The 25,856-nt window shown below is 41.0% G+C and overlaps 1 protein-coding gene across 4 annotated transcripts in view; it reads right to left on the bottom strand.

The window, feature by feature from the left end:
• The window catches only part of INO80 (INO80 complex ATPase subunit), a 67,316-nt gene that overhangs the window by 4,077 nt on the left and 37,383 nt on the right, over positions 1 to 25,856 (bottom strand). For all 4 annotated transcript variants that reach the window (XM_055813414.1, XM_027778505.2, XM_027778506.2 and 1 more), the window contains exons 25-33: positions 24,443 to 24,583; positions 19,358 to 19,583; positions 13,574 to 13,701; positions 9,254 to 9,348; positions 6,265 to 6,337; positions 4,446 to 4,604; positions 2,452 to 2,554; positions 1,810 to 1,898; positions 792 to 947 (exon numbers count right to left, since the gene is read on the bottom strand). In XM_055813414.1, coding sequence (XP_055669389.1) covers positions 792 to 947; positions 1,810 to 1,898; positions 2,452 to 2,554; positions 4,446 to 4,604; positions 6,265 to 6,337; positions 9,254 to 9,348; positions 13,574 to 13,701; positions 19,358 to 19,583; positions 24,443 to 24,583 — 1,170 coding nt within the window. The remainder of the gene's footprint in view (positions 1 to 791; positions 948 to 1,809; positions 1,899 to 2,451; positions 2,555 to 4,445; positions 4,605 to 6,264; positions 6,338 to 9,253; positions 9,349 to 13,573; positions 13,702 to 19,357; positions 19,584 to 24,442; positions 24,584 to 25,856) is intronic.

Here is a 25,856-nt window from a genome sequence, read left to right as displayed (position 1 = left end):
CTGTGCATCTTCAACTGCAAGAGAGAAAACCATAGGATTGTTAACCTACTGCTACTACTACTAAAAGTCTTGGTCGATAAGGGAACAATACAATGTAGGCATCTTAACCGACATGCTACAGAACAAAACATACTTGCTGCCAAAACCAGTTTGCAATTGTTTACAAAAAAAGATGAAGTAAGATGTGCACCACTGAAAATTAACTATTTAGATTTCCGAGGGAAAAAACCCACACTAATTCAGAATCAGAAGCAAGGAAGGAAGGAAGCAGAAAAGGAGGTGCAGATGAGACTAGTGAGGAGTGCTTGCAAAGAAACCAAATGCCAAAGAATAATGTTTGCTTCAGGAGCAGAAAGAGACTGTTCTTGCTATGGAAGGTATTGGTGTGGGAGAAGGCACACTGTTATAAATGCGGGTGTGACACAGGCAGGAAAAAGGCAGAAGAAAGTAGGAAGAAACTAAGTGGGACTGCAGGCTGGAATGGAAATATTTCAGGGGCTGACAGGGAGGAGAGTCAGGGCATGAACTTGCTGTGTGGCAAGGGAGGCAGAGAGCAAATGAAGAAGGGAATGATGGAATGTCCAATAACATGAGGAGCTGTAAGGCAGCTTATTAGCAGCTGTTACGTTTTTGACAAATTATTTTCAGTTCCACGGTTCACCTTTAAGACATCTCACTTTGCCACATACTCAAAGTTCTACACTAGCTAAAATAACAAAAAGCAAGACTTCCTACAGAATGTAAAGCTGCAACTGGAACAGCGTATAGTTTAAAGCAGCAGTGAGTCTCACCTCACTGAAAGGGCTGGGCATGGCAGAGTCCACACTGATGAAGGAGTCATCCCCATCAGCAGACAGGTTCGAGTTATCAGCTGATGGAACAAACGGGATCACAAGGTTCATGCCCTCTTTCTTTCTCTTCCCATCCAATTCATCTTCCTTCTTCTTCTGAAATAAATAAAACACCACCAGGAATGAAAAAGATGCTACAACAGAAGAAAGGGAATAAGCAACCCAAAATCTCAACATCTAATGCAGTCTTATAACTCAAGGAATGCCATGTCCGGAATTTCCCAAAACAGCTTTCTGAAGGACACAGTCACAGATCACTTAATGGCTTTCTTTAGATTTAGAGCAGGGTTTGTTTGGTTGGTTTTTTTCCCCTTCCTTAAAAAGCCAGAATGATGGAGAATTACTCTTACAAAATTAAACTTTGATTTCCATTCCTTTTGGAGTGAGCTTAAAATTCTTTACTATTACACACAATTCCAACTAATTAATGCAAAACCTCCTTGTCTCAAAAATTCAGAGTTTTCATAAACTAGTTTTAATGATCTTTTTTAAACAAACTGATCTTCCCTTGCTCCACAGAAGCCACATAGCTCTATGGGTTTTATCTGTGTTTGGTGCTTCATTTACATTCCCCTTCTGTCCTTGCGGAACAAAATCTTGATGAAGTCACCATTTTATATGCCACAGAACGATCAGTTGATCATCTTGTTTTTTCAAGCATGTGTCCTCAAATTATTGTCTGTAGACTACTGGTGATCAACAGCATTGTTTGGGTATGTGGTACTTCCTTATTTTTCAAGTTGCTAATGATTAAAATGCAGATAACTATTTATTATGTATTTTGTAATATCCCTCTTCTGTGTAAGGAAGTGCCACAGAGTGATGTTCCATGGTGAAGGGAAGAAGGCTTTACTCAGCACGTTGCCTTTGCATAAAATGTTTCCCCACCACCTAACAGCGAGCTTGACACTCTTCTGGCTCCGTCACAGACACAGGCAACCTCTTCGCATCCAAGTACCTTTTCGGCGTATTTTTCCCTTTTACGTTTACGTTCCTTCACACGATTTGTTTCTTCTTGCTGTCGCTTCTCTTCTTGACGCTGACGCACTGTCAGACAAGAAAGACACAGTTGTCACCACTGGAAAGATACTTCCTATTCTTTTGTGAAACTTACAAGAAATTCTAGTTCTAACAGAACTGTGAAGAAAAGTCAGCTGTATTAGAACTAACACACACTGAAAACACCACATCCAAATTAACTAAAAAGTCCCTCAGTGAAAGTCTTCTTCCACGCAACATAAAAGCGTATTCCTCTAATACAGCTTCAAAAGTATGATGAAATACAGCATTTTTACTAATATCCTTCTGGCCATGACCGACGTAATTCTTGTGAAAGCTCTGTCATTCAGGAACAACATAATGATCCTGAACAAGTGCCAACAAAAACTTTTCCACAACATCAGGTCTCTTGCACAACTTAATCTTTCAGCTCAGCAGTGATATGAAACCAGCTTGTACTAACAAGAGTTGGCAATACAAAAAGAGTCAGGAAACAGAAGCTGTTATCAGCAATACATGTGTTTGTAGAGATAAAAACACAGATCTCATAAGCTAATGAAGTGGAAGAGAGCAAAAACGCTGCAACACGAATTTCACGTACATTTCTTTTCTAGTTCTTCATCATCCAGCAGAAGGCTGACCACCTCTTTTGGCTTCAAGGTGTCAGGTTTGAAATTGCCACCTGAAATCACCATTCGTTGGATCTAGAAGGAAAAAAAAATGACAGGAAAAAAAGGAAAGATTACTCAAAGCAACCATGAACTGTTCTCACTACCCTTCGTTGAAAGCCAGCCATAAAAAGATGCCAGCGCATCTGTGTAAGTCAGAACTGACTCAACTTCTCTATCATAGCAAACTTAGTAGCAAAATTTCAGGGAACATTTATTAAGAATATAATTAGGAGTACAAAATATGAGAAACTGAGCTAGAAAATTGCTGTTCCTTGTGCAAAGGTGCACTTCTTCTAAAACACTGTAATAAACAACAAATGATAATTTGTATTAATACAATGCTTAACAAAAACACAGCAATACTCCTGTCAGGTATAAATTACCAGTCCAATTTTTCAAGTAATCTGCACAGAGGATCATGCAGATGACATTCTTAAAGGTACAGCATTTTTGGTCTCCCTGACTGAAAACTAAATCTGCATGTAGAGTCAGTGTCTCAGTTTAAGCATTCACTCAACCTCTACCACTGCAACTGTATTAAAAAAAAACACCAAGGAAGAGTCAAAACTTAGCAAGAGAGCAAGCTTTAGCATAAGCCAATTTCGACGATTTGAATCACCAGCCAAAAGACTATACTTTATTTTCAGGTTGATATCAGGTGACTCTAATGCAGTATCCTAGAGAAAATGGGTAAGTTTCAACAAGGGAAATGTAAATGCATTCGGCTGGAGATGCTTCAGTTGCTGCAGCACCACAATCAGCATCTAATTAAGACAAAAGCTAACAGAAACCCTGAGTACATAAAACATCACATAGAAGAAATTATACATCATATATAATACAGGTATATTGTATGTAGTATACTTACTGCTACCAAAGAAAGTGAATCTGCTTTACTTTTTCTTGCCAATAAATTGTCATGAGGTTTAAAGTTTCTAATACACTTACTGCTTGATGCTGCAGGACACTGAGCTCTTGTGGCAACCCTCACCTCAAAAAATTTTCTCTTGATTACCTCCCAAGTTTCTTTAAAATAAAAACTCAGCTGTAGGGTAACAGTATATAACATGTGAGGAATCAGTAGCCCCGACACGGTAAAGACAGAAGCTCTAGTCTTAAGGAAAGCCTGAGTAGTTTCCTGGCATCAAAAGAAAGAGTTTTCATGAAATCATGTAAATGATTAGCTTCTTCCTTGTCCTGGTTTTGGCTGGGATAAAGTTAATTTTCTTCTTAGTAGCTGCTACGGTGCTGTGTTTTGGATTTGGTATGAGAACGATGTTGACAGCACACAGATGGTTTAGTTGTTGCTGAGTTGCTCTTACCCCAAGTCAAGGGCTCTTCTGTTCTGCCAGCGCAGGGGCACAAGGAGCTGGGAGGGAGCAGAGCAGCACAGCCGACCCCAGCTGGCCAAAGGGATATTCCACAGCACAGAATGTCACACCCAGTATATAAACTGGGGCAGCTGGCCGGGGGCAGCCGATCGCTGCTGGGGGACTGGCTGGGCATCGGTCAGATGGGGTGAGCAACTGCACTGAGCATCACTTGTTTTTCTTGGGTTTTGTTTCTTTTTCCTTATCATCATCATTTACTTTATTTCAGTTATTAAACTGTTCTTACCTCAGCTCATGAGCTTTACCTTTTCCCAATCCTCCTCCCCATCCCACCAGGGTTGGGAGAAGCGAGCAAGCCATGTGGTACTTAGTTGCCAGCTGGGGTTAAACCACAACATTTCTAGCTCATATAATGCAGCTTGCAATGCCGCTGTGCAAGGGACACAGATTTGTTTACTTGAACAAAGACATCCCCTTTCGGCTTCTCTTCTGTCTCCCTGCAGATACTTTTTCTGCTCCTTTACTCATTTTGATACGTGTTTTCTGACACTGTTTCTATAACATCTTGTTCCAGATGATTTCTTTATTCCTACCTCACTCTTTTCCTTAGCCCTCTGTAAGATGCGCTCCTCAATGGTGCCTTTGCATATCAACCGGTACACGGTGACTTGCTTCGTCTGCCCCAGCCTGTGCGCGCGGTCCATTGCTTGCTGGTCCACTGTTGGGTTCCAATCACTGTCATAGAAGATTACCTGTGAAAGAACACCAGAACAGAAAGAATTAAATAAAACCATACATTTAGAGCACACGGTGATTAAACACACAGAAGTCTCACATACTGATAAAAAAAATACAGTTCTGCAACACAGCCCGCAGAATTACCACCCCACTGCAGGCTGTAACCTAAGCTGTAACCTAACCCAGCTCAGCCCAGTCCTATGCAGCCTTTCCCACTGCATTTCAGAGGAATTCAAACTGATTGTCACTGTGAATGTTTCAGCTTCCACAGAACGTCTTTAATATCTTCTTCAACAAACCTGCTTTGGAGGCACAAAATTCCTGTTTGTTACCACATTACATCACCATCATGTAATTAATTACAGGCTAACCACACTATGAACCCATTTTTTAGTGGGTTAAGAAGAAAAAGCCCATCAAGTTAAGAGTTTCACTTGAAGTTATATTCCAACTAGTTTTCTTTCAAACTTGGATGAAGTCTAGCCTACTCTAACACTTCTAGTGCTCTTACTGTAGAAAACTGACACGCCACATTACATTCACACTGCCCTATCGTACCAACAGGACTTCATGCACGGTAGTCATACAAACCAAAAACATTTAAGAAAGTGTTAGAGAGCAAAGTATTCAAAAAGTTACAAAAGCACAGAATGAAAAAAGCTGGTGCAAGGGGCCCGCTGCAGCATGCCTGTGCTTCCATCTGTTTATTTCCTCTGTCAAAGCAACCTCAGTTTAGAGAACTTTTCAAGCCTGAAAATGCTACAAATACTTCCTTTCTTCTGTTTTCTTGTAAAACACATCGAGATATTTTAAGAAAGAATGATGTAATATTTTTGATTTAAAGATGTCTTTGGGTTGTATGGCTAAGGACTGCAGTCTGTCCCAGGCTCAAATGTGCCTGCACACAAGGTACTGGTTCAGAAGCACAAAACCAGCTGTTATTGAAAAGATGAATGGTTCATGCAGGTTAGCATCCCTTCCCTAGTATCAGTGGCAGCTGCTCCAGAGTGCAAATCCTTGCAGTTCACCGAAATCAGTACGTCTTTGCACCTTGGGGAAGGCAGGGGGGAAGGTTACTGTTCCTGAGCAGCTGATATTCAGCTACAAATGACTTTGTACTTCTGGAGACATTGCTTCATTCTTTTGTGTACAGGAAAAAAGGTAATGGCTACCTGTTCTACTGATCCCTTTGCAGCTGAACCTTAAGAGCAAAAATACGTGGAACCCCACGCACTGTAGGGAAGCGTCAATTGCATCTGTAGACCCCTTCAGCCATCCAGCTCCTTGCTAGACTCAGGTACTGAAGTATGTGGGGAGAAGGAAGGTATTTCCAACTGCAACCAAAAACTCTGTACCAAGTGTCCAATATTCTACTTTATCATCAAGATAATACTATACTTTGCTCATACTGTGCAACAATGTTACGCAATTTTGTGATGTGAATGGCAGTACTAAAAAGTATTGATCCGTGTGGCTAAGAGCACGCCAGCTTTCACACAGAAAGACCAATTTTCCTGCATAAACTGTGAGTCTGGGAGGCAGGAGATGAACAGCTTGGGAAAAATGGTGGTTGGAGGCATATGAAGCAGGAAAACCAAAGAAATATTTATACTGAAAACTAAGCATCAGTAAGCCAATTTTTTATTCTGTATTAATTTACCAAACTTCACCTACCGTATCTGCAGCTGTAAGATTAATGCCCAAGCCTCCAGCTCTTGTGCTTAACAGGAACACAAAAATATCATTCCTGTAGAGGAAAGAGATTAAAAATCCCCTTATTTTGTGCATGATGAACAAGAAATGACCACAGCAGTAATTTTTTTGACCCATATAAAACAATCAGGACTATTTCTATTACTTGAACACTTCAGAACATTTTGTGCTGTTCATTCATGGTCAAGAAAAAAACCCACATGAATGAGAGAACTTAATCCACAGATCAAGACTGTTGGAACACGCAAACATGCAATTTGCAATAGCAGCTTATTAATCTCTATCAAAACAAACCAGGGCTTGTTTATCTCACCCACACTGGAAGTTAAGATTTCATATGGACAAAGAACAATTTACAGTTTCACAGAACTGACTGAAGTTGAAAAAAGTCTTGCCTTAACAAAATCGATAAGGAAAGAAAAATAAACGTTGAAACTGTGTAGATCCAAGTTTTATTCTAAATTTGGTGCTTTGAACAGAACAAACAAGGAGACAGGTCTATGTGTAGGATGACCAAGTACCGACGGAAACTCAAGCGGTAACAGCAAAATCAGGATTTCTGCTAAGGCTGTGAACTTCCCCTAGGGAAGTGCCTCTGGGGTTCTGCAGTACCTAGAAGTGTTCAGCACCACGCGGGTCTGTGAGCAGGCTGACACGAAGCAAGCAGACAGGACTAGTAAGGACTCCAAAGAGGCTGTCACACTGTACTTCGACAGCGATAGGACAAGGCCCTCTGCTTAAGAGGGGACACACTGCAATGCCACATCCTTTCGGTACCACACCTTCCGTACACTAGTGCACACAATATTAGTAAAGCACCAGAAACTCTTCCGGAATGAGCAGGATGGGACATTTCCTTCTTGACTGACTACGTGTAGGAAGTCCGTCCTCAAGTGTCCACTCATCAGATCTAAAGGGTCTCTCTTGCCCTTCTTGGAGGAAGCATGGGTATATTACAGGCTGTTATGCATATGCTAGTACAACTCAACAAATATAAAAACCTAAAGGTTTTCGAATCTGTAACGTTGAAGGTCAAGTAGAACTGACTATTTTCTCAGGACTCAAACTTCCAGACATACAGAAGTACCTGGCAAGGCTCTATCTCAAAAACAAGGCTCTCAAAGAACCCTTTCTGGTCCAAGGTAAGATTTACCCTGGTCCCCCTGAAGAAATTTCCAGTAGACAACAGAAATAATTATGAAAACTATGAATTAACACACACAAAAAGCAAGCTAACAACTCTAAAATTAGAAATAGGTGGTTTATCACAGTCCGGAATCTCAGAGCACAAAAATCTACCCCGAGCTATGGACAGCTGGGAGGAACTGAAGCCCAGCCATCAATCTCTAGGCTTTATCTTGCAGGTACAAAAAACCAAAGCAGTCAGCAACTGCCTGTTCTCAGTGTAGGTAATCCTCGGCCAGGAAATCTTCTCACTCTTCTAAATAGTAGAGCGTGCACACAGACAGTCACCTGAACATCCAGCTGTGAAATCCTTCTGGAAATGCCATGTGGGAAGGAAAGAAAGTGGACAGTGCCACAGACTACAGGAACAAATTATCATTCCATAGCTAAATGTTTTCAGCACCCTGCTAGGATATCCTGGAGGATAGTTTAGTCTCAGTTAGGCTTTTTTTTCCTGGAAAATTTTCTCATAAGTAAACCATGTGTAAGAGGAACTCTACTAACATCTTAATAGGAATTCTTGTTTAGACTGGCTGACCTATATTTCAAAGGGATTTCCTGCTGAAAGGATTTATTTTCCTTCAGTTGTCCTGTTCATTAATAAAACCAAACTTTCATTAATAAAAACAAATTTCTTCACTGCTTTTGGTTAAAGGACCTTAGAGGAAGAAGAGTCAGGATTCCAGGAGGACACAATAACCTGCAAGGAACCTGTTTCTGACACCTGGAATCAGGCAGAAAGGTAATGTACTGCATGGTCCTCTCATTTCAGGTATTTGGCAGACTTTCTTTTCAAGTTTTATTGCTCTGAGGAGTTCACCAGAAGAGTCATCATGCAGCACAAGTCTTTAAGCCTCATGAACCAGTGGCCTGAAAGGCTGTACATGGCTTCCCCTCCTATCTTCAGCTACTACACCTTGGGATCGCTAATCTAATCTAGAATGTTGCTTTCACCCTGCAATAAACAACAATCTATGAACTGAACTCCTCCGAAAAGTGATCTTCTCACAAGCTCACATCATAAGGATAACCTTACTGCAAACTACCATACCCAAGTGACATTGTATCAAGCCACGTCCCATGATTAAAAGGAAACTTAACAACCATAGACTTAGATAACAATCATAAATGATACACCCTAGTGGAGACAAAGTTATACTATATGATATTAACTTATAATAAGATTATCACATACTCTTCTTTCCTGATGTGCTCATAAAAATGGCAAGAATCCATTTTGGTTTACTAAACAAAAAGGGTTAACATATCTTACTATCTAATAAAATCCCCATTTAATCACCTGTATATTAGTTTAAGATTTTCTAATAAACACACTTCAATGGTTTGTTTTGCAGAAAACTAGGTCACTTTCAAAACTTGAGCATATACACAATGTTCAATCTCATCTTCAGTGTCAGCTGTCAGAGCACATCATAACCAACAAACATTTGCTGCCTTTCTAGTGAGCTTCTTTTTAAGCAATAGCATATTTTGAATGGCACGAAGCCACAACAGGCAGGTACTCCACTAAAATTGCTTCCAATACTGTTTCACAGATGACAAATTCCTAAATACAGCTGGGTTCGATATCAACACCAGTGACTCCTAGTCAGTAAACTACATAGAAACTGCTTCAGATAAATGATGTCCATTTGATATCAGGAAAGATAATGTAGCTGCAAACTTCATTTACTTCCATTACAACTTACGCCAACTCACTATGTACACACAGTTTAGCAAAGAAGCACCTTGTGAAATACATTACCTGTTCTGAAAATCTGCTACCATGTCCCTTCGTTCAGAAATCTTCGAAGAACCATCCAGTCTCATGTAGGTATGTTTCCTATAAACCATATATTCCTGCAAAGAACAAACAGCACAAAAATATAGTTGCTTTTGAAACTGTTCAACCTTGATTCTTCTGGGGAAAAAAATAATAAGAGAATTGCTACTGACAGCCATCCACCCCCAAAAAAACCCCAAACCCCTAAATGTCATCAAGTGTGCTATAAGCAATCTTATGTATAAGCAATACTTATAATAATAGAAATTCAGAAATTAAAGCTACTCAATCATACGTCAGTTTTTGCATTTCATCTAAGAGATAAACGATGATGTCAGTTCATAATCGGGGATGCATCTGCTGCATTGCAGACAATGTTATGGTACATGCCTTTTTCTAAGAATAAGTAGGAAAATAAACCCACTAAAATAGGAAGTTTGTTTTCACATTCTTTTTTACTGAATCCTGAGCTTTCACTGTATAAGCAAACCTTTCCTAACAAACCCACTGTCTCTGCTCTCTGTCAATTTAAAACCATTTGAGTAGTGGTTTTAAAAACCTGGTACCGTACACTAAGCCTGTGAATCCCTCTGTTCAAGAACACTTTGAACATTACATTGGTGAGTCAGCCCCACAGCTCATGCCAAGCAGCAGAACTGAAACCACTGCCTGGGACACAAATCAAACGGCACAGACCAGGAATGCTGTAGGCAAAGGCTTTTTTTTTTTTTTTTTTTTTTTTCTTCAATGAGAGACATTTTCCATGCTCTCAAGTACTCAGCATTTTCTGATACCTGTGCAACTATCAATAACATCTGAATTACATAGAAAGCTCTCCAGGCTATACAGATATCCACTGAGTTTCTCCAGAAAAATATCCTCTGATATTTTAGCAACGTGATCCCTGGCTGACAAGATGCAGTTCTACTGGTTACATTCGTTAGATTTAACCCTACTGATGCACATGTCTTCTTGAGATGCTGCGACTGCAAATGAAGATGGAAAGGAACAGACGGCACTTGAGCAGCAAGAACTACTGGATTTGTCTTGCTCCAAGGTGCAGCATTCAGCGGACACCGAGCCGATGTACTGTGAGAAGATGCGGCAGCGCCTGACTCTACTGAACCTTCTGACAGCACCACGCTCCGTTCTTCTTTTCACCTATCCTTCAGGGCTCCTGCTCCTCTCCTGCACGAAAGGTGAAAGAGCTGCCATACCATAAGGAACCTGGGGAAAAGACTGCCACAGTGCAAAGAAGCTTCGATGTATGGCAGGTGAAAGGCAAAAATAGGTAAATAAAATTAACTATGGGGAAACAGCCAAAGTCACACTTGGTCTACCTCTACAAAACAGAGCTCGTGGCCAGTACGGAAACTGGAGGGTAAGAGAAGTTTAAAGCACAGAACAGCTACTTGACCACACAGACACTCAAGCCCTAATTTACTACTTACTTATTTCATTTCTATGACAGGTTTCTGTCACCAACCAATACCAGAGCCACACAGCTGTCAGTTAGGCACTATGTGACCTTTTCTCCAGATTTGCTCAATCCTTTTTCTATTACCACAAGGGCCTTTTCCTTCCATTTCTTTGTTACCGTCTGTATCTGCCTTTATGAGGATTCAACCTTCCAACACCTTGATTTAAGCACAAACTACAGAGGAATAAGCTATTCTACGCCTGTAACACTGGCACGATGCATGGGTTGCTCCCCGCCCCCGGCAAACCAGCTTAGTGCATTAGCCTTTAGCTGATCATTTAACAGGTTCTGCTCTGCCTCCATCCGCCTTCCCTTGACCAAGGATACGTCACAGTAGTTTGACAGTGCTCATATGAAACACCATTTTTTGTGCACTGGTTTTATCCAGTATTTTTCCAAATATCAACAGTACACTTTCAATTCAGAAAAAAAAAAGAAAAAAGCAAACCAAAACATACTGCAACATATACTACACTTTCCTGTGAGTGATCAAAGCACTAAACTCCTGACATGGCACACTTTTAGTTAAAAAGCAAAACAAACGTAAAAAAACCCCAAACTCCCACCACCAAAAACCGAGATATCTGGTCTCTACTGTAATTGTGGAAGGCACTTCCAGGTTGCTCATTTTTCTAGGTCCCACGAGGATTGATGGGGGTGGGGTGGGGACAAAGCCTCACGGGGAGCCTTTTCTCTCATACAGAGATCCTTATACTAGACCTCCTTGAAAAATCTACCTGCCAATCTTGACCAAGGGGTCACCGAGCCACCAGAAGTATCAATCTAGGAAAAATAACAAAAGTGGCCCTAGTAACAGCATCCCAACAGGAGCCGAACACCACACCGTGAGAATAAATCAAACAAACATGGTTTTATAACTTTGTAAACAATGTGTTTTGTGCTCTCTGCCCTGCATAGATCAGGTTAGTACATCACAGCAGTTATACCAACACAGTCAAAACAGCGTTAAAAGAAATAGGACATCCCATGTTCTTTCACATTCGAGTAGGCACACCAGATGTATTTTGGTATCTCAGGTCAGGAAAAAAGTATCTACCGCCACACAACTTTTGCAAGGATTTTCTTACAAATTGAGTCCTTACTTGAGTTTTAGCTTGCTTAACTCCAGCTTCTGTTACATGGGTGGGGAGAAAGAAAAACAGAGGACTCAGTAGATGGCTTATCTGGGTAATAAAAACCAAGTAAAGCTGAGCATTTAGGAGTTGGAACTCCTAATGGTTTGCAAATGGTAATGCAAAATGGTTTGCTCCCAAGCCTTAACAAAAAACAAACAAAAAAAGAAGCACTAAACACTCAGCTTTATCAGCTTCATGGTATAATGCAGGGTGTCAACAAACCTGCACCATGCCCAACGTTTGCCAAAAAAGGAGGCACACGAAGCAATCCTGGGCAAGGAGCCAAAATCCAGAACTGCAACCACGCAAGTTCCGTATTTTCCTCACAGCAGCAAAAACAAAATTCAGCTTGTGATTTGTTATTGAACTATTAACTGCTGACCTTAAAACGCAGTCCTGCTCATACAGGACTCATGATTTAGGCAGCTATTGATTCAGGCTTCTCAATTTTTCTCTTCACTTCGTTGTGGAGAAGGCAGGGCCCCATGTCAAACGCTGCGGAGGGAGCCCACGTACACCCAGGGCTAACGGCCGAGGGGATCACAGGACCCTGATGTTTCAGCAGTACTGAAGGCTTACTGCCAAATGCAGGTATTTTCCCCACTTACTATGTATTCACAGTCAGAAAACTTTTTCAGGATTGCCTCTAATGTACATCAAGTCTTATTCTTCCTACTCAGAATTAGTCATGAAAATAATTACTACTAATCCTCCACAGACAAGGTCAGAAGCATTGTGACACAAGATACCACTCAGATCCAGCCGAAAACTCAAACTCTGCTGTCGTCAAGAGAAGCCCAGAGAAACAAAAGTATTTCTTCCTAAGCCTTGTAAGCATTACCAATAGGAAACCAAAACAAAAGTTCTCCTACTAATGTCTCTTCAGACTAGCTCTTTGGTGGCACAGGTGCTAATCAAACACCGATTTTATTTTTTTTTCTTCTGCGGCATATTGACTGTATTCAAATAACAAGTAATGACTTAATTCCTAATTTCTTTTTTCTTTCCTATTGTATATGCCAGAGAACCTCTTACTATTGATGTCTACCAAACTTCTGCACAGAAATAAGATGATAGAGGGAAACAGCAAAAATCTGAAGTTACAAGCAATGTAAACAAATGTAAAATTAATTACTGTTCTCCCTCTTCCTTCCAATAAAAGGATACATGGGCATCACATGAAAACTGAAGGAAGCAGTTCAAAACCAGCAAAAGAGGATAATTAAGCCATGCAAACCCTTGCCATAGGGTAGACAAATGACAAAAACTTACAAAGACCCAAGATGTAATTGAACAATTTCATGGAAGAATAAAATCCATTTAGAATCCCTGCATACGCAGAGGCGCATCCGGCTCAGAAAGCCCTTAAGCTGCAAACTGGTGGGCACCGAAAGACTAATTGTGAAGTATCACTGTTCTTGCACATTTTCCCCATACCATCTGCTGTTGTACAGGGGTGGAAGCGTAACGCTAGGCTGGACCTTAACCCTAACTTTGTACGGCAGCTCCTATGTTCTCATATATGAGAGTCGTTACTGATGCATCACTAATGCATTTACTGGGTATCCTTCAGCGCAGTAACTTAGTGCTAGGTTTGCTGCATCCAAATTATATATTTTCTCTAAAAAATTGTTGCTAAATCTGCACCTTCAGAATTTGTCTTCTGTAAGGCTACAGCTCTCCTACCTCCAGTAAGTCAATCATTCGTGTCATCTGGGAGTAGATGAGAACTCTGTGTCCTTGAGATTTCAGCCGCGTCAACAAAAGATCTAGGGCATGAAGTTTTCCACTGTCAGTGATCAGACTCTCTTTGTCTAAAAAGAAAGGGAAGAAAAGCAGGTAACTAATAAAGTCAAAACACCTCCATGCAACAAGTTAATGTCTAAGTTCTCCGAGCACTTCGCTGCATTATCATCCCTAAAGTAATGAGTTGCGATGGAAGAAACTGCAGCATCCCTCCTGGCTGACACAATCACATCGCTAACAGTAACTGTCATTTGTTGGGACCGGAGTAGACGAATATACCCACTTTGCAAAATTTCACCACAGACTGAGCTCCTCATGAGTACCCTCAAACAGCCATCTCCCTCACCTGTGGATTCATTCTGACCAGATCAACAACCAGAACATACCTTGACAGCTGAAGAAAATTTTCTCCACTTGAGACGTTAAAATGCTGTCCTTTGGACATCTGCTGCTGAACTTTAGACCCTCCACACTTCTGGTTTCAAGATCAAACCCCTCACCACCATGGAAAGTGAAAAACAGTGCTCTAGGTTGCTGTAAAATAACAGCCCTTTCATGGCACTGCCTCAATTTTCTTTCTCTTCCCTGCCCTCTGCTTTTTGGATTGCCTGTTTTTTTTTTTTTAAGAAACATTTCCAGATGGCAATCTTTTCAGTCACTTCAGATTTTATACTTCACATCCCCTATTTCAGCACTGCTCATGAAGTATTTTTCAGGAAGGAGATCTTCCTGTTTGTACATTCTGTACATAAACTTCAGTAAACAATACATTACTGTCGAAAGAGGATGAAGAGACATTTTCTTCCAAAAAATTATCTGTTGGAAAGGCCGTTGATGATTCTTTATTCTTTGGGAAGTCTGAATTTACAGCCAAAATGGAAAGTTGACAACTGCAGATGGCACAGGCTAGTACACAACCCAAATATTTTCGACATGTCTAGCAGGTAACATTTTCTAACGTCTGGCAGGTAACCCTTCCACACGCTCCTTGTTGCACACAATGAACTCACGCATGGGCTGAAGCAAGCCCAGCTTTCTGTAAAGCAGTTAACTGTCTGACACAATATCCCGATTAAAAAATAAAAGGTATATACAAAAATCAATTAATTCATCTGAGCACCATGCATTTTAATACAGCTAAACCCAAGTTCATACTAGTGGAACAGAGGACCGCAGACCACACAACAGCTCTCCTAACAAGCGCAGCGGGGTTGCCCAGAGGCCTACTACATTTGATTCTTGCACGTACAACCAGTGGTTTGCTGACAAAAGCAGAAATGTAGTTATTCTTCTACACTTAATTCAAAAGATCATTTTGAAATAACACACCCAGGTTTACTATGTCTTTCAGACAGGTTGTAAAAACCACAAAGTGTTCAGGAAAAATCTCCAAGATTTCCGTGTGTTAAAAAATAGCTCTTGCAGCGAGGGAATTCAGAAACTTGATCCACTTCAATTTTTTAAAAAGCAGTTGGCACTGCTCAAGGTTCTTTTTTTGGACAAAGGTTTTTAACATCAGAAGAGATCTCTACAGTAGCAGAAAAAGGCACAGTATCCAGCGACTTGTTAAAACTGTAAAAACAAGGCATGCTTCCCGCTTACCCTTCCAATAATTAGAACAAACTAGTCAGCAACACTTTTATCCAGAAACATGGTAGATTCATCATCACTTTAGTATTTCAATCAAGATATCTTTCAAAAATATTGCCTTTAGATTAAATATAAATAATGGACTTGATGCTGGAATAAGCAGGATCTACATTAGGACATCTGAGGATGCAGCCAACAGTCCTCCTTTCTGAATTTCAAAGAACTGTGAGTTGTCAATATCGCTTAAAATTATTAGCCATCCTGTTTGCACCATAAACCAATGCTGCCAGCGCTCCCTCCTTAGGTAAGGTCGGAGCCATGCTCCCGCACTTCCCTAGCTGAGAATCCAAGACAAGAGCTCTGCTCATGCTTTCCAGTCTGCCTATCTAGTCACTGCTTTTTGCCAGTCTCCTCTTCCTCCTCAGGGTGACTTTGTAGCTTTGCCAGGAGCAAGTGCCACATAATCACTTGAGTCGTTAGCAGCTACCTTAGGGAACCCATCAGCCAGAGAGCCAAGCCAAGGAGACACTGTCAGGAGAACCAGGACCGCAGCTCAGCTGGCATTTGTTCCAAGTGCAACATACTGTATAGTGACGCACTCGCCTCCAGAGCAGAACTTGGTCTGCATCGCATACAAATAGTTAACAGTTTCACGCATTCTAAGGAACACCAAGGTTTGAACTCAGGCAATTAAGTAAAAATGGAAATTACTTATGGTTATGTGGTTTTAAAATACATCTATGTTAAGTCAAAAACTCTGCACAGTAGCAATATTTACCCTTTCTAGAAAATGTCATTCTTTCCTTTAAATGCACACAGCCATAACATTCTGCATTTATTCTAGTTGGTCAGCTTGCTATTTCAGAATGAGTTCAACTGAGTGAAGCAACATGAAAAGTCTAGATATACATGACAAAATAATATGATTTTTACACCAAAAGCCATCTGACTGGAAGGAAACCGAGAGAACAAACAGGGTCTGTTCAAAAGCCAGTCCTGACTGGCTCAGATTAACATATTAGCAAGTTCCCAAAAGCAAAATGCTACTGCTTTTCTCGCACAGGCATGAATAGGTAGAATTAAGTTTTGGTGACTGGAAGTGATGCGTGTCCTTTGCTGCTGGCTCCTTAGTCCTCCATTGTGTAAGTCAGTATTTTAAAATAGCAATAAAATGCAAATTACAAGTAAAGAACTTACTTGCAGATGGTCTTACAGTCTGAAAAGTTAGCATCTTGTTAACAGTTCATAATTTGTCCAATATCTCAGCATCAGAGCAGACTAGACTGCACTGGCGAGAAAGTGGGGTTGGTTTTTTTTTTGTTTGTTGCGGGGGTGGGGGGGGTGTATTGTTGGCTTTTTCTGTTAGGAAAGCAAAACAGAACTAACAAAAGATTTCTTGTCTCTGGAAGCGAAACCCATTTGACTTTAACCTGGCATCTTTAAGCGTGCTATCTTGATGCCATTATGTTTTCCAAGATGAAATATTTTTGCATGCTTAAAGCCTGCCACCTAGTGCTTCAAAGGACAAATTCTGGAAAGCAGTAACAGAAAATGTACTTTGTTTACGCCACCTTCAGAAAACACTACAATTACTCAAAAGAAGGTAAAAGGAAAATAAAAAAAAAGTATCTTCCACTTCTAGTTTCTCTCACTTCTATGTCTCCTATCCTTTTACCTTGGGGGAAAAAAAAGGCTGTTTACTTAATTTTTAAATGGCATTAAATTTGCAATTCCAGATTTTCCATTTTTAATGACTGGCAAAAACATACAACGATATCATTGATTTTTTTATTATTTTTTTTTTAAACTGCATCAAAGGAACTTTAAAAAAATTAACCCAGGCAGGAGACAGAGGACACAATTTTTTAGTCCTTCAGCACTGTATGAAATAAACAAGAAAACAGAACCCGACCAAAACCAAGCTAACAGCCAAATCGTATTGTATGGCTTTCAGTCCGAAGAAAAAAGCCCCTGCCTCCAGTCACACTGGGACAGGGACATAAATTATCCACAAGGGGATACAGTGGGATCCCATGGCCTGGGAAGAACAGCTACAAATGATTATGACTGAAAATAACCCTTGTCGGGAGCTCTGGCCGATGGCTGTAGCTGGGCTCACTGCTCTCTGGAGAATGACAAAAAGTGCCTCTGGACATGCAAAAAGCAGAGGAAAGAGAGATAAAGTCTGGTTCCAGTTGACACCCCTGGTTCCCCTCCCGACAGTCTGCACGGCACAATGGGGTCAGTGAGGAGCTAGCTGGCTCTCACAGTAAACAGCCAGTCAGGCCGGTGCTTTTTATCGATGCTAAAAGGACTCAGACACTTCCTGCCATTTAATCTAGGACCATTTTTCTTTCAAAGAACAGGAAAAGCCTCAAGAGATTCCCACAGTGATCGCAGCTGAGCCTGCTGCCAGAGCACTGGGAACATCAAGCCTGGGAGAGGCTAGAGCAGGGTTAGCAGAGAGGTATCTCCTTTTCTCCTTGTCACCTACTTACTGCAGATCATCACACCTAGCCCTCCACCTGACGCTTGCTAGGCTTCAGCCTTGTAGATGGCTCCTTCAGCACATCAGGCCCTTTCTGTAATGCACTGTGCCTGCTCCTTGCACGTATGAACATAGCTGCCCTGACAGGGTTCATGCCCTCTCCGAGTACGTTTAGGTTTGAATGCTACTTTCCACCTAATTAAAAACACAGCTGTACAAACCTACTTTTTTTAAAATCCCCTTTTAGCTCCAACACCTCCTAAATTAAGCCAGCTTTACATAACATGCTCATCCCAACCAGATTCTCAACCAAATTTGTCGTTGTGCTCTGACAATTTGCCTAACCTTGCATGTGTTCATTCACTTCTGTAAGCTTCTTGTATCCCATCTTTATTCCACTACACATTTTTGCCAATGACAAAGTCATCAGCTTAAAATGAAAGCCTCTTCAAGAGAATGCAGCCCTCCCGCTATTCCACCTACAATGGCTACTTCTCTTCATTTCTCTGTCCATGCCTTCTACCTTAATTTATCCCTTTGCTGTTTCCCTCCTTCCTGCACAGCGATTCATTTTCTGTTTCCAAATAATTGATAAATAATTCAATGAACTCCTGAAGAAACTGTAAAATCACCAACTGTCATTGAACATTAATCTAGGTCAAGCTCATGAAAAATGGTTTCTCCATTACATAGGTATAAAGTGCTCCAAATGACTCCAAGTACTTGTGAGGTACCTTCTCAAACCGGACTGCAGCAAGCAAAAGGCCATTTTCCTTTTACTGTACTAACTTCCCCTGCCAAACATCCTTGACCCAAGAGGGTCTGGGAATAACTTAGCATCTGGCAGTGTAAGCTGTTTTTCCTCTTGGCTATCTCTCAGATCTCTAGTGCTTTCTGCACCGCTCTGCTCACTGCTCAGGACCATCTTCTGACAGCCAGAGCATGTCCAGCCCAGGAAAGTCACCGCAGTACTGGCAATCAAATTCTAGGACATCTTGGATTACCTCAGTCTAATTCTAGGAAAAAAATGAAGTGCATTTATTTTACAAGTACATTGGTATCTTTTTTGCCCACTTTACCAGGAAATATGAGTAAGCCTTTATTCTAGCTGAAACACAGTAATCTCTCATGCCTTGCTTTCCAGACCAATTTCCTCTGAACTTGGTCCCCAAACCTACCCTTCTCATGGTAGACTGCTACAAGTAATTTTTATCTTTTCACTACAAAGACCAACAAAAAAATCTCTTAGGTCAATACGAAGGCCTTCCAACACACTAGGAGGCAAGGTATGAGTTACTTTTCCTGCAATCTTCTACCTCCAACCTCAAAATAGTATTTGGTTGTGAGAGGAGACTGTGCTTTAGCAAGCTAATCTCTTTAGTCATTTGAAGGGCTGACATGCTAAGAGGAGTTTGTAAGCAATAGAAAAGTCTGTATTAAAATTTCAGTACCCATCGACAGCTTTACTCCACACAAAGGACGTGAAATCACAGTGCATCTTAAGGTACCAGAGTTAACTTTACCTCAGGAGGAAAAACACACACACAGCCACCCCCTCAAAAAGCCCATAATCGAGCATAATTACCACCAAAGAGCAGATGTCCTTATTTATCTCATCCCTGTTCCGTGACGACCTCCAAGCTTACCTGGTATCCTGATGAAAGACCAGCCGTTCTGAGGCCTGATCCCCAGCAGCCCTCCTGGATACTCTGGGAAGAACCGGGAGCATTGCTTCAGCCAGTCCGCTGCTAGCTCAGGGGCTCCATGGAGCACACACTGCTTTGCTTCCAGACTCCCTCCTTCCTTCAGTGCCCTGCGCTCGTATTCTGCGCTTCGGTCATTGCAGTAGAACTCCAGCGGCACAGCTGTTACCTACAAGTAAAATAATAATGAATATTCTTGTTCAGATTCCCTCTCATCCCCAAATCTCCAGTTCAGGTACCTTCCCACAGGATAAAATTTAAAAAGGCAAATCCTTACTGACACATACAAATGGAAAACCATCTCCGGCTGGGCTTAACATAAGCCAAGATGCAACACCTCCTCCCCACACAACAGAGTCCTGTGAACGACCAGGCAAGGGCTACCTGTCTTTTGATAAACAATGCCTCGTGTGCCAACTGCTATACAACTGACATCAAAGCTGAGAGGAGTAAAAGAATAATATCCTTGCTGAATCTCTCATTTTGCCTGTTTTTTTTCTGTTTATTGGCTCTTCACATTCAAGTATTTACATAGCAGATATGAGATTTATGTATCATCCTTAATAGAAAAATTCACATGACAATTTAAAACTAGGAAGATACACAAACTAGAAAGGGAAAAAATGCGAACATGAAAACAGCTGTTTTGGAACAGCACATTTCTTGGGCTTGACAGCAGATTTGAACAGAAGCGGGCCACAGAAGTAGCAAAAGTGAGGCACAGGATGATCTTTTTCTTCTGACCATCCTATGACTCCCTTACCCTATGACCTGCTTCAGCACACAGAGCCCAGCTGGACAGCCCCGCGCTGCCAACACGGAACCCCGACTGCACATCGTGCGAGCCACCCTGGCAGGGCTCCACCACGGCCTCCCCCTGCTCTGCCCCAGCCACCCAGACCTGAGCCCAGAGTGGAAGGTCCACATCAGCCAAACAGCTGCACGCCGATGGCCACGAGGTCCTCCAGTAAAGAGCCTGTCCCAGCCACAGGGCTGCCCCTTGTACAGCCTATAGCTTTCCCTTACCTCCCTCACCAGGGTAAGGGGCAGAAATAAAACCCCAGAGCAGACCCAAGCCATGGCACACACCAGGACAGCCCGCTCTGCTGGCTCCTTCTTCAGACACTTCACCCAGAATTAAAGTACGATCCAAAGCAAATACAACTACGGCACTTTCACACAAAAATTAACACACAAGTATTCACTGTTTGGCAAAACAATCTTTCCAATAAAACGCAGATCACCAACCTCTTTCCACCTTTTCTGATTAGAAGTCTATTTTGGGATAACATTCCGGGGCCAGTGTTTACAAAAGAAAGCTAATAGAAACTTTCACATACTATCTACAGACTTAAGGTGTTGTAAATTCACATAAAAATGAAACTAACATGTAATATTAGATAATTAACCTCATAACAGAGAAAAGTTGTGCTGGCAATGCTTTGTAGATTTATTCTTCAAGAAGCAAATGTATCATTACTTTAGAAGTCATCACTGCTTTTATTTCAGAAGTACAATTAAGAAAAGTGTCAACCATGTAAATTAATGTAAGTTTAAAATATTGTCATGTATCCTAATGGTGTAAAAAAATGACGTTACCTACAGGACTACGGAAAGCAATGTAACAAATCAAAATGGACACAGAGGAAATCAAACTTGTGAAAGTTTTCACATTTTAAAAAAGGAAGCAGAGCTGTGTAGGAAGAAACAGTACGGAGTCTGTAGGTTTTGGTGGGGAACAGTAAGCAGCGGAGTTCCTGCAGGATTCAGTAGGAGTGGGAATTAGTGTGATAATGCGACCACTGAAACATTAAATACAGTAAAAGAACTATCTTTGTGTTGCAGATGAAAAGCTTTTATGTATTTCAAGGGGGTTTAACTTTTTGTTCCAGCTTACTCTAACATGACACAATTAGCTGCTGCATACTAACATGGAAATATTTTAATGGCGTAACTAAATGATCAGCAATAAAATCGTTTAAATACCACCAGTTTTAAATATTGTACTCTAGAATTCTAAGGTGAAGGGAGCAACCCATACCTCAGGGGAGACTGCCTGGTACCTTAGATGCTGGCTGCACCTCTGACTCAAAGTAAAAGGTATAAAGCAAGACCTTCTGGGTAGCAGCCTGTGGTCCAGTCCTGTTTTACAAGAGCTTTTCTTATAGAAACAAATTCATCTCACAGCGCCTTCTCTTTGCAAGGGCCCAATAACTGTTTAAAGGGATCCATGAGCACAATTACAGTACATCTTGAAATAAAACCAGAAAAGCATATAAAACCTTAGCAATAATAGCAAAGCCATTGTTTTGCAAGATGCCAAGAGCTATTTTTAAGTCAGACCAGCTTACAGGCCTATACACACAGCCACACAAAAACCTTGCAAAATGAAAGGGACTGTGTTAAGGCTTTGTGCACACTTCCACTAGGTAGAAGATGCTGTGGGAACCGATGTTATCTTGTACTGCCACCTGCAGTCAACGCACAAGACTAACTTGTGTGTGAGTGCAAAACCTCTCCTCTCAAAATGCAAGCAAGCCTGTCCCCTGAACACTGATGTGCATCACAAAGGACACGGTACAGGCTTAGGCTGCTTAAGGGACGCTATTAACCATTGCATTTCAGTTCGTATTTCTGCAATGGAGAGACTGGAACTAGTAACTCTTCCAAGCACAGATAACTTGTATTTCATTTCCAGGACATCTCTGGGACAGGCAACCACAACACACAAAACGGAGCAGACCAATTACTGACATAGGAACAGGACTCATCTGCTGAAATCAATATGCAGATTTATACACTACGATTTTTTAAAAGAGAAACAAAGTCACACCATAAAACTGTAGAAGTATTTCAGTAATACCTCACCTAAAGGAAGAGCTAGTAGGAGACAATCTTGATGAACTCTGTGTGCCTCAGTGCAACTTCTGCATTAACAAGAACTAACCTTCCCGTGTAGCCTGTGTAACACTGACATCTGAGGACAAGACTATCCTTACTGTCAGCTCCACACTTTTTTAAATGCAGACACACACTTGCAGGGTAGAACCCTGGGTCTTTTCTACGGCCTTACAAGAAAACACAACACATTTCTGAAAGACACCAAAAAAATCTTCCATCCAATCTTGTTCACGGTCCTCTCTCCTTTTTGCATTGGTGCACTTTTTAAAGTTTTTTTTCCCTCGGGTTTGTTTTTCTGGTTTATTCGTAACAAAAAGTAGGGCAGTCCTTAGTACTGAACATATTATTGTCAATGCTTAGTGTCAGTCCTTAATACGTAACACATTATTGTTAAACCGATTGAATGTAACTGTCATAGTTCAGAGACACATCAAAAATATAGTTATAGGGATATATGAATGCATCGCCACCTTAAAAACGCAGTAACTTCATTTAGTTAGGGCAATTGTAAAATGCCTCCTGCATTTCTCTCCATGCAAATTCAACATCATGACATGCCCAAACCCACTTCTCACCACACCACCTCTGACAACACTGGGATCTACTGAAACTAAACCTAACAATATTACTTGAAACTGAATTAATTGGCTTCTTAATGACAATACTAGATCCATCCTACAAACTACTTTTTTTGTGATTGAGACCTAACTGTACTCAGGAAAACGGCCTGCACAGAAAGCAAGCTACGACACTGACCCCCCCCACCAGCACCCCATAGCTGCTACATAAACATACGCTCTTATTTCTATCATTCGCTCCATTAACTTCCCAAAATTCACCACAGGTCAAACAACAACAGAAGGCTATCGTTTCTGAGAACATATGTGCTCTTTCTGCTGTTTCAGGTCTTCTACACTCCTGCCAAAAGTTTCTAGCAAGCGTAAAATTGAGTCTTTGTATTCCTAGAAACAAAAAGCCGTGCCTCCACTTAATCATTTTTATACACCAGCCAAGCCAAAACAAGCAACTTTTATTCACAAGAATAAATGTCAGCTATGATCTCTCCTAGCCTTCCCCTTCCCTTCATATGTAGCCTCCTAAGCCCCTCTCCTCCCTTCCTGATGTAGGGCAAGTATTCCAACATGTTCTTCATCTGTAACGCAAATTTAGGTACAAAGAGCAACAGTCAAAGGAATCTGAAGGAGAAGTGGTTTTCACAATTTACTCTCAGAATAACTGCTTGGTTTTGAACCAGGCAGTGTGCGGTGACTGGAAGGTGATACGCAACCGAGATGTTCAGCTGGATCAGCTTGAGCAGCAGTGTGTAGGTAACAAGCACAGAGTCCTACTCGCCAGCCACCCTTTTCCAGCATGTGTGGCCCTATTTGATCAAGCCCACAGCAAAAACATCAACGGTGACTAAAGAACTTAACGCCTGGATGGTGTAGTCATAAAAGTACATTTTGTCTAGCTTTGTCAAGGTCCAACAACATGGAGTACAACAGCCTGAGATGTATGAAGGTCTCTTCTGTCAGCCCTGGAAACTTCAGCTTGAGTAATTTCAGAATTCAATTAATAGATGATGGACAACCCCAAGCAGTACCACTGAATACCCAAAAGATTTGCAAAATGACAACTCAAGTAATGCTCGTATATCGCAACTTGGCATTTCCTTTTTGGAGCACAAACTGGCACAAGGAGAAACAATGAACATTGTTTTCAAAAAAGCATTGCTCCTCAGCCCCCCTCTGCCATCACAGTTGACCAAACAATCATCCCATGCCGTCCAAATCATACCTACATCTCCCCCTTAGATTACTGGGGAATAATCTCCATAATCTCTTCTATAATTTTACTGCTTTTGGTATTAGGAGAGAAAGTGAAATCTGTATCTCAGAATAACTCCTGTTGGGTGCATCTTACAACTTTCCTTTTCCCTTCAGTACACATTACAGACACTTCCTCTATGAAAAAACCCACTACTGAATACAGTAGCAAAAGGACATCCTCACAGCAGCTTTGCCCAACCAAAAGAAAGTCATAGATCATCCTGTTCCTAAGACACAATTCCAACAAGATTTAAAACACAATAGAAAATACATAATTTACAACTTAACTTGGACTTACCCGTGGACTGGCTATGCACAGGAAGGACGGCAGCTCAGTCACCTGGCAGCATCGTACACATGAGGTAGCTGATCTCCTTCGATGTATGACATGATCCGAATAGCCAGTAACTGCTTTACAGTGGCTGCTGAACACAAGGTTCTGAAAAGAAAATTAAAATTAAGTTACTACATCTATAAAGAGATACTCATATCTTGTAACCACCCATGAGAAATATTTCTCTGAAAAAGGAAACTCTAGTCATCTTCTGCAGCAACAACGTATAGGATCTTTGCATAATTATCAGAACATTCAAATCCTGAAACAGTTGAAATTAGAATAGCTCGTATCAATGCTTGCCTTTACACTCAGTTGGAACCAGAAACAAGTTTTTCCTTCTTTGAGTCTTTTGACCTTACCTTTTATAACTAAGGAAGTACAGGAATATTCTAGTAGATCTGACGCTCAAGCTGTTCTCTAGCTACTCCTTTATCTATTCTGAAGCATGGGTAAAATGAAATTTGGCACAGAAAAAAATTAAGACTAAATGAGACTGGATAGGTATCTTTGGACTTAGATCTCTAGCAACCTCTTCTTACTTTCCTGTGCAAAATGTCTCCAAATTTCATCCTGAAGACTTTCAAGGTGCTAGCACAGTTACTCAGCACGTGAACGCACCCATGTGTAAAACCTGGACTTTGCCACAAGACTGTTGATGTCCTTTTGATACAGAAAAACGGATCCACTCAAAAGTGGGGGCACCAAGGTGACGTGGCAGTTTAAAGGAGAGCTCTTCAAACTCAACAACAACAGAAAACAGAAAACAACAGAAAAATAACAGAAAACTACATTTTCTGCGCTTGCATCATTTATTTCCTTTTTTATTGTAAATAACCTGCATCAAACAATGAAATAAACTGCTTATAGACTAAGCCATTTTATTCTGACGTTTTTACTCTGACTCTTCTACATTCATAGTGACCAACTGTTACATATTGTTATATACAATTGTTTCCTATAGTATGCAGAGCATTATTCTGCACACTATAGGAAAGAAGCAATAATTTTAGAACCGTTAAGAAGTACGCCTCTCATTGCCACAGGATCATAGTATGTGCCCTCCTGGCAGTTCTAGCCGTTCTTTTAATTCACTTAAGTAAAATGTAAACAGTATCTAAAGCTTTGTCATTGTTCTGCCCCAGTTCCTAACGCACCAAAATTAATTGCATGCTTTTACTTTACAGAGCCTTGCAATTTTCTAAAATCCCAGCGTCTGAAGTTCTAAACATCAGGGTACATGACAGAAGCAGACACCCTCGTATCTTGTCATACACTGGATATACCCATTCCTACACATGTCAAAACACGCTAGAAAACATCCACAGCAGCAGCCCATTAGGGATGACACATCCTGGGCCCTTTCTCCAGACGTAGA

The sequence above is a fragment of the Falco peregrinus genome, chromosome 1 (genome assembly GCF_023634155.1).
Source record: "Falco peregrinus isolate bFalPer1 chromosome 1, bFalPer1.pri, whole genome shotgun sequence".
Taxonomy (NCBI): domain Eukaryota; kingdom Metazoa; phylum Chordata; class Aves; order Falconiformes; family Falconidae; genus Falco; species Falco peregrinus.
The sequence above is the reverse complement of the archived record's forward strand: the minus strand, read 5'-3'. Positions and strand labels throughout refer to the sequence as shown.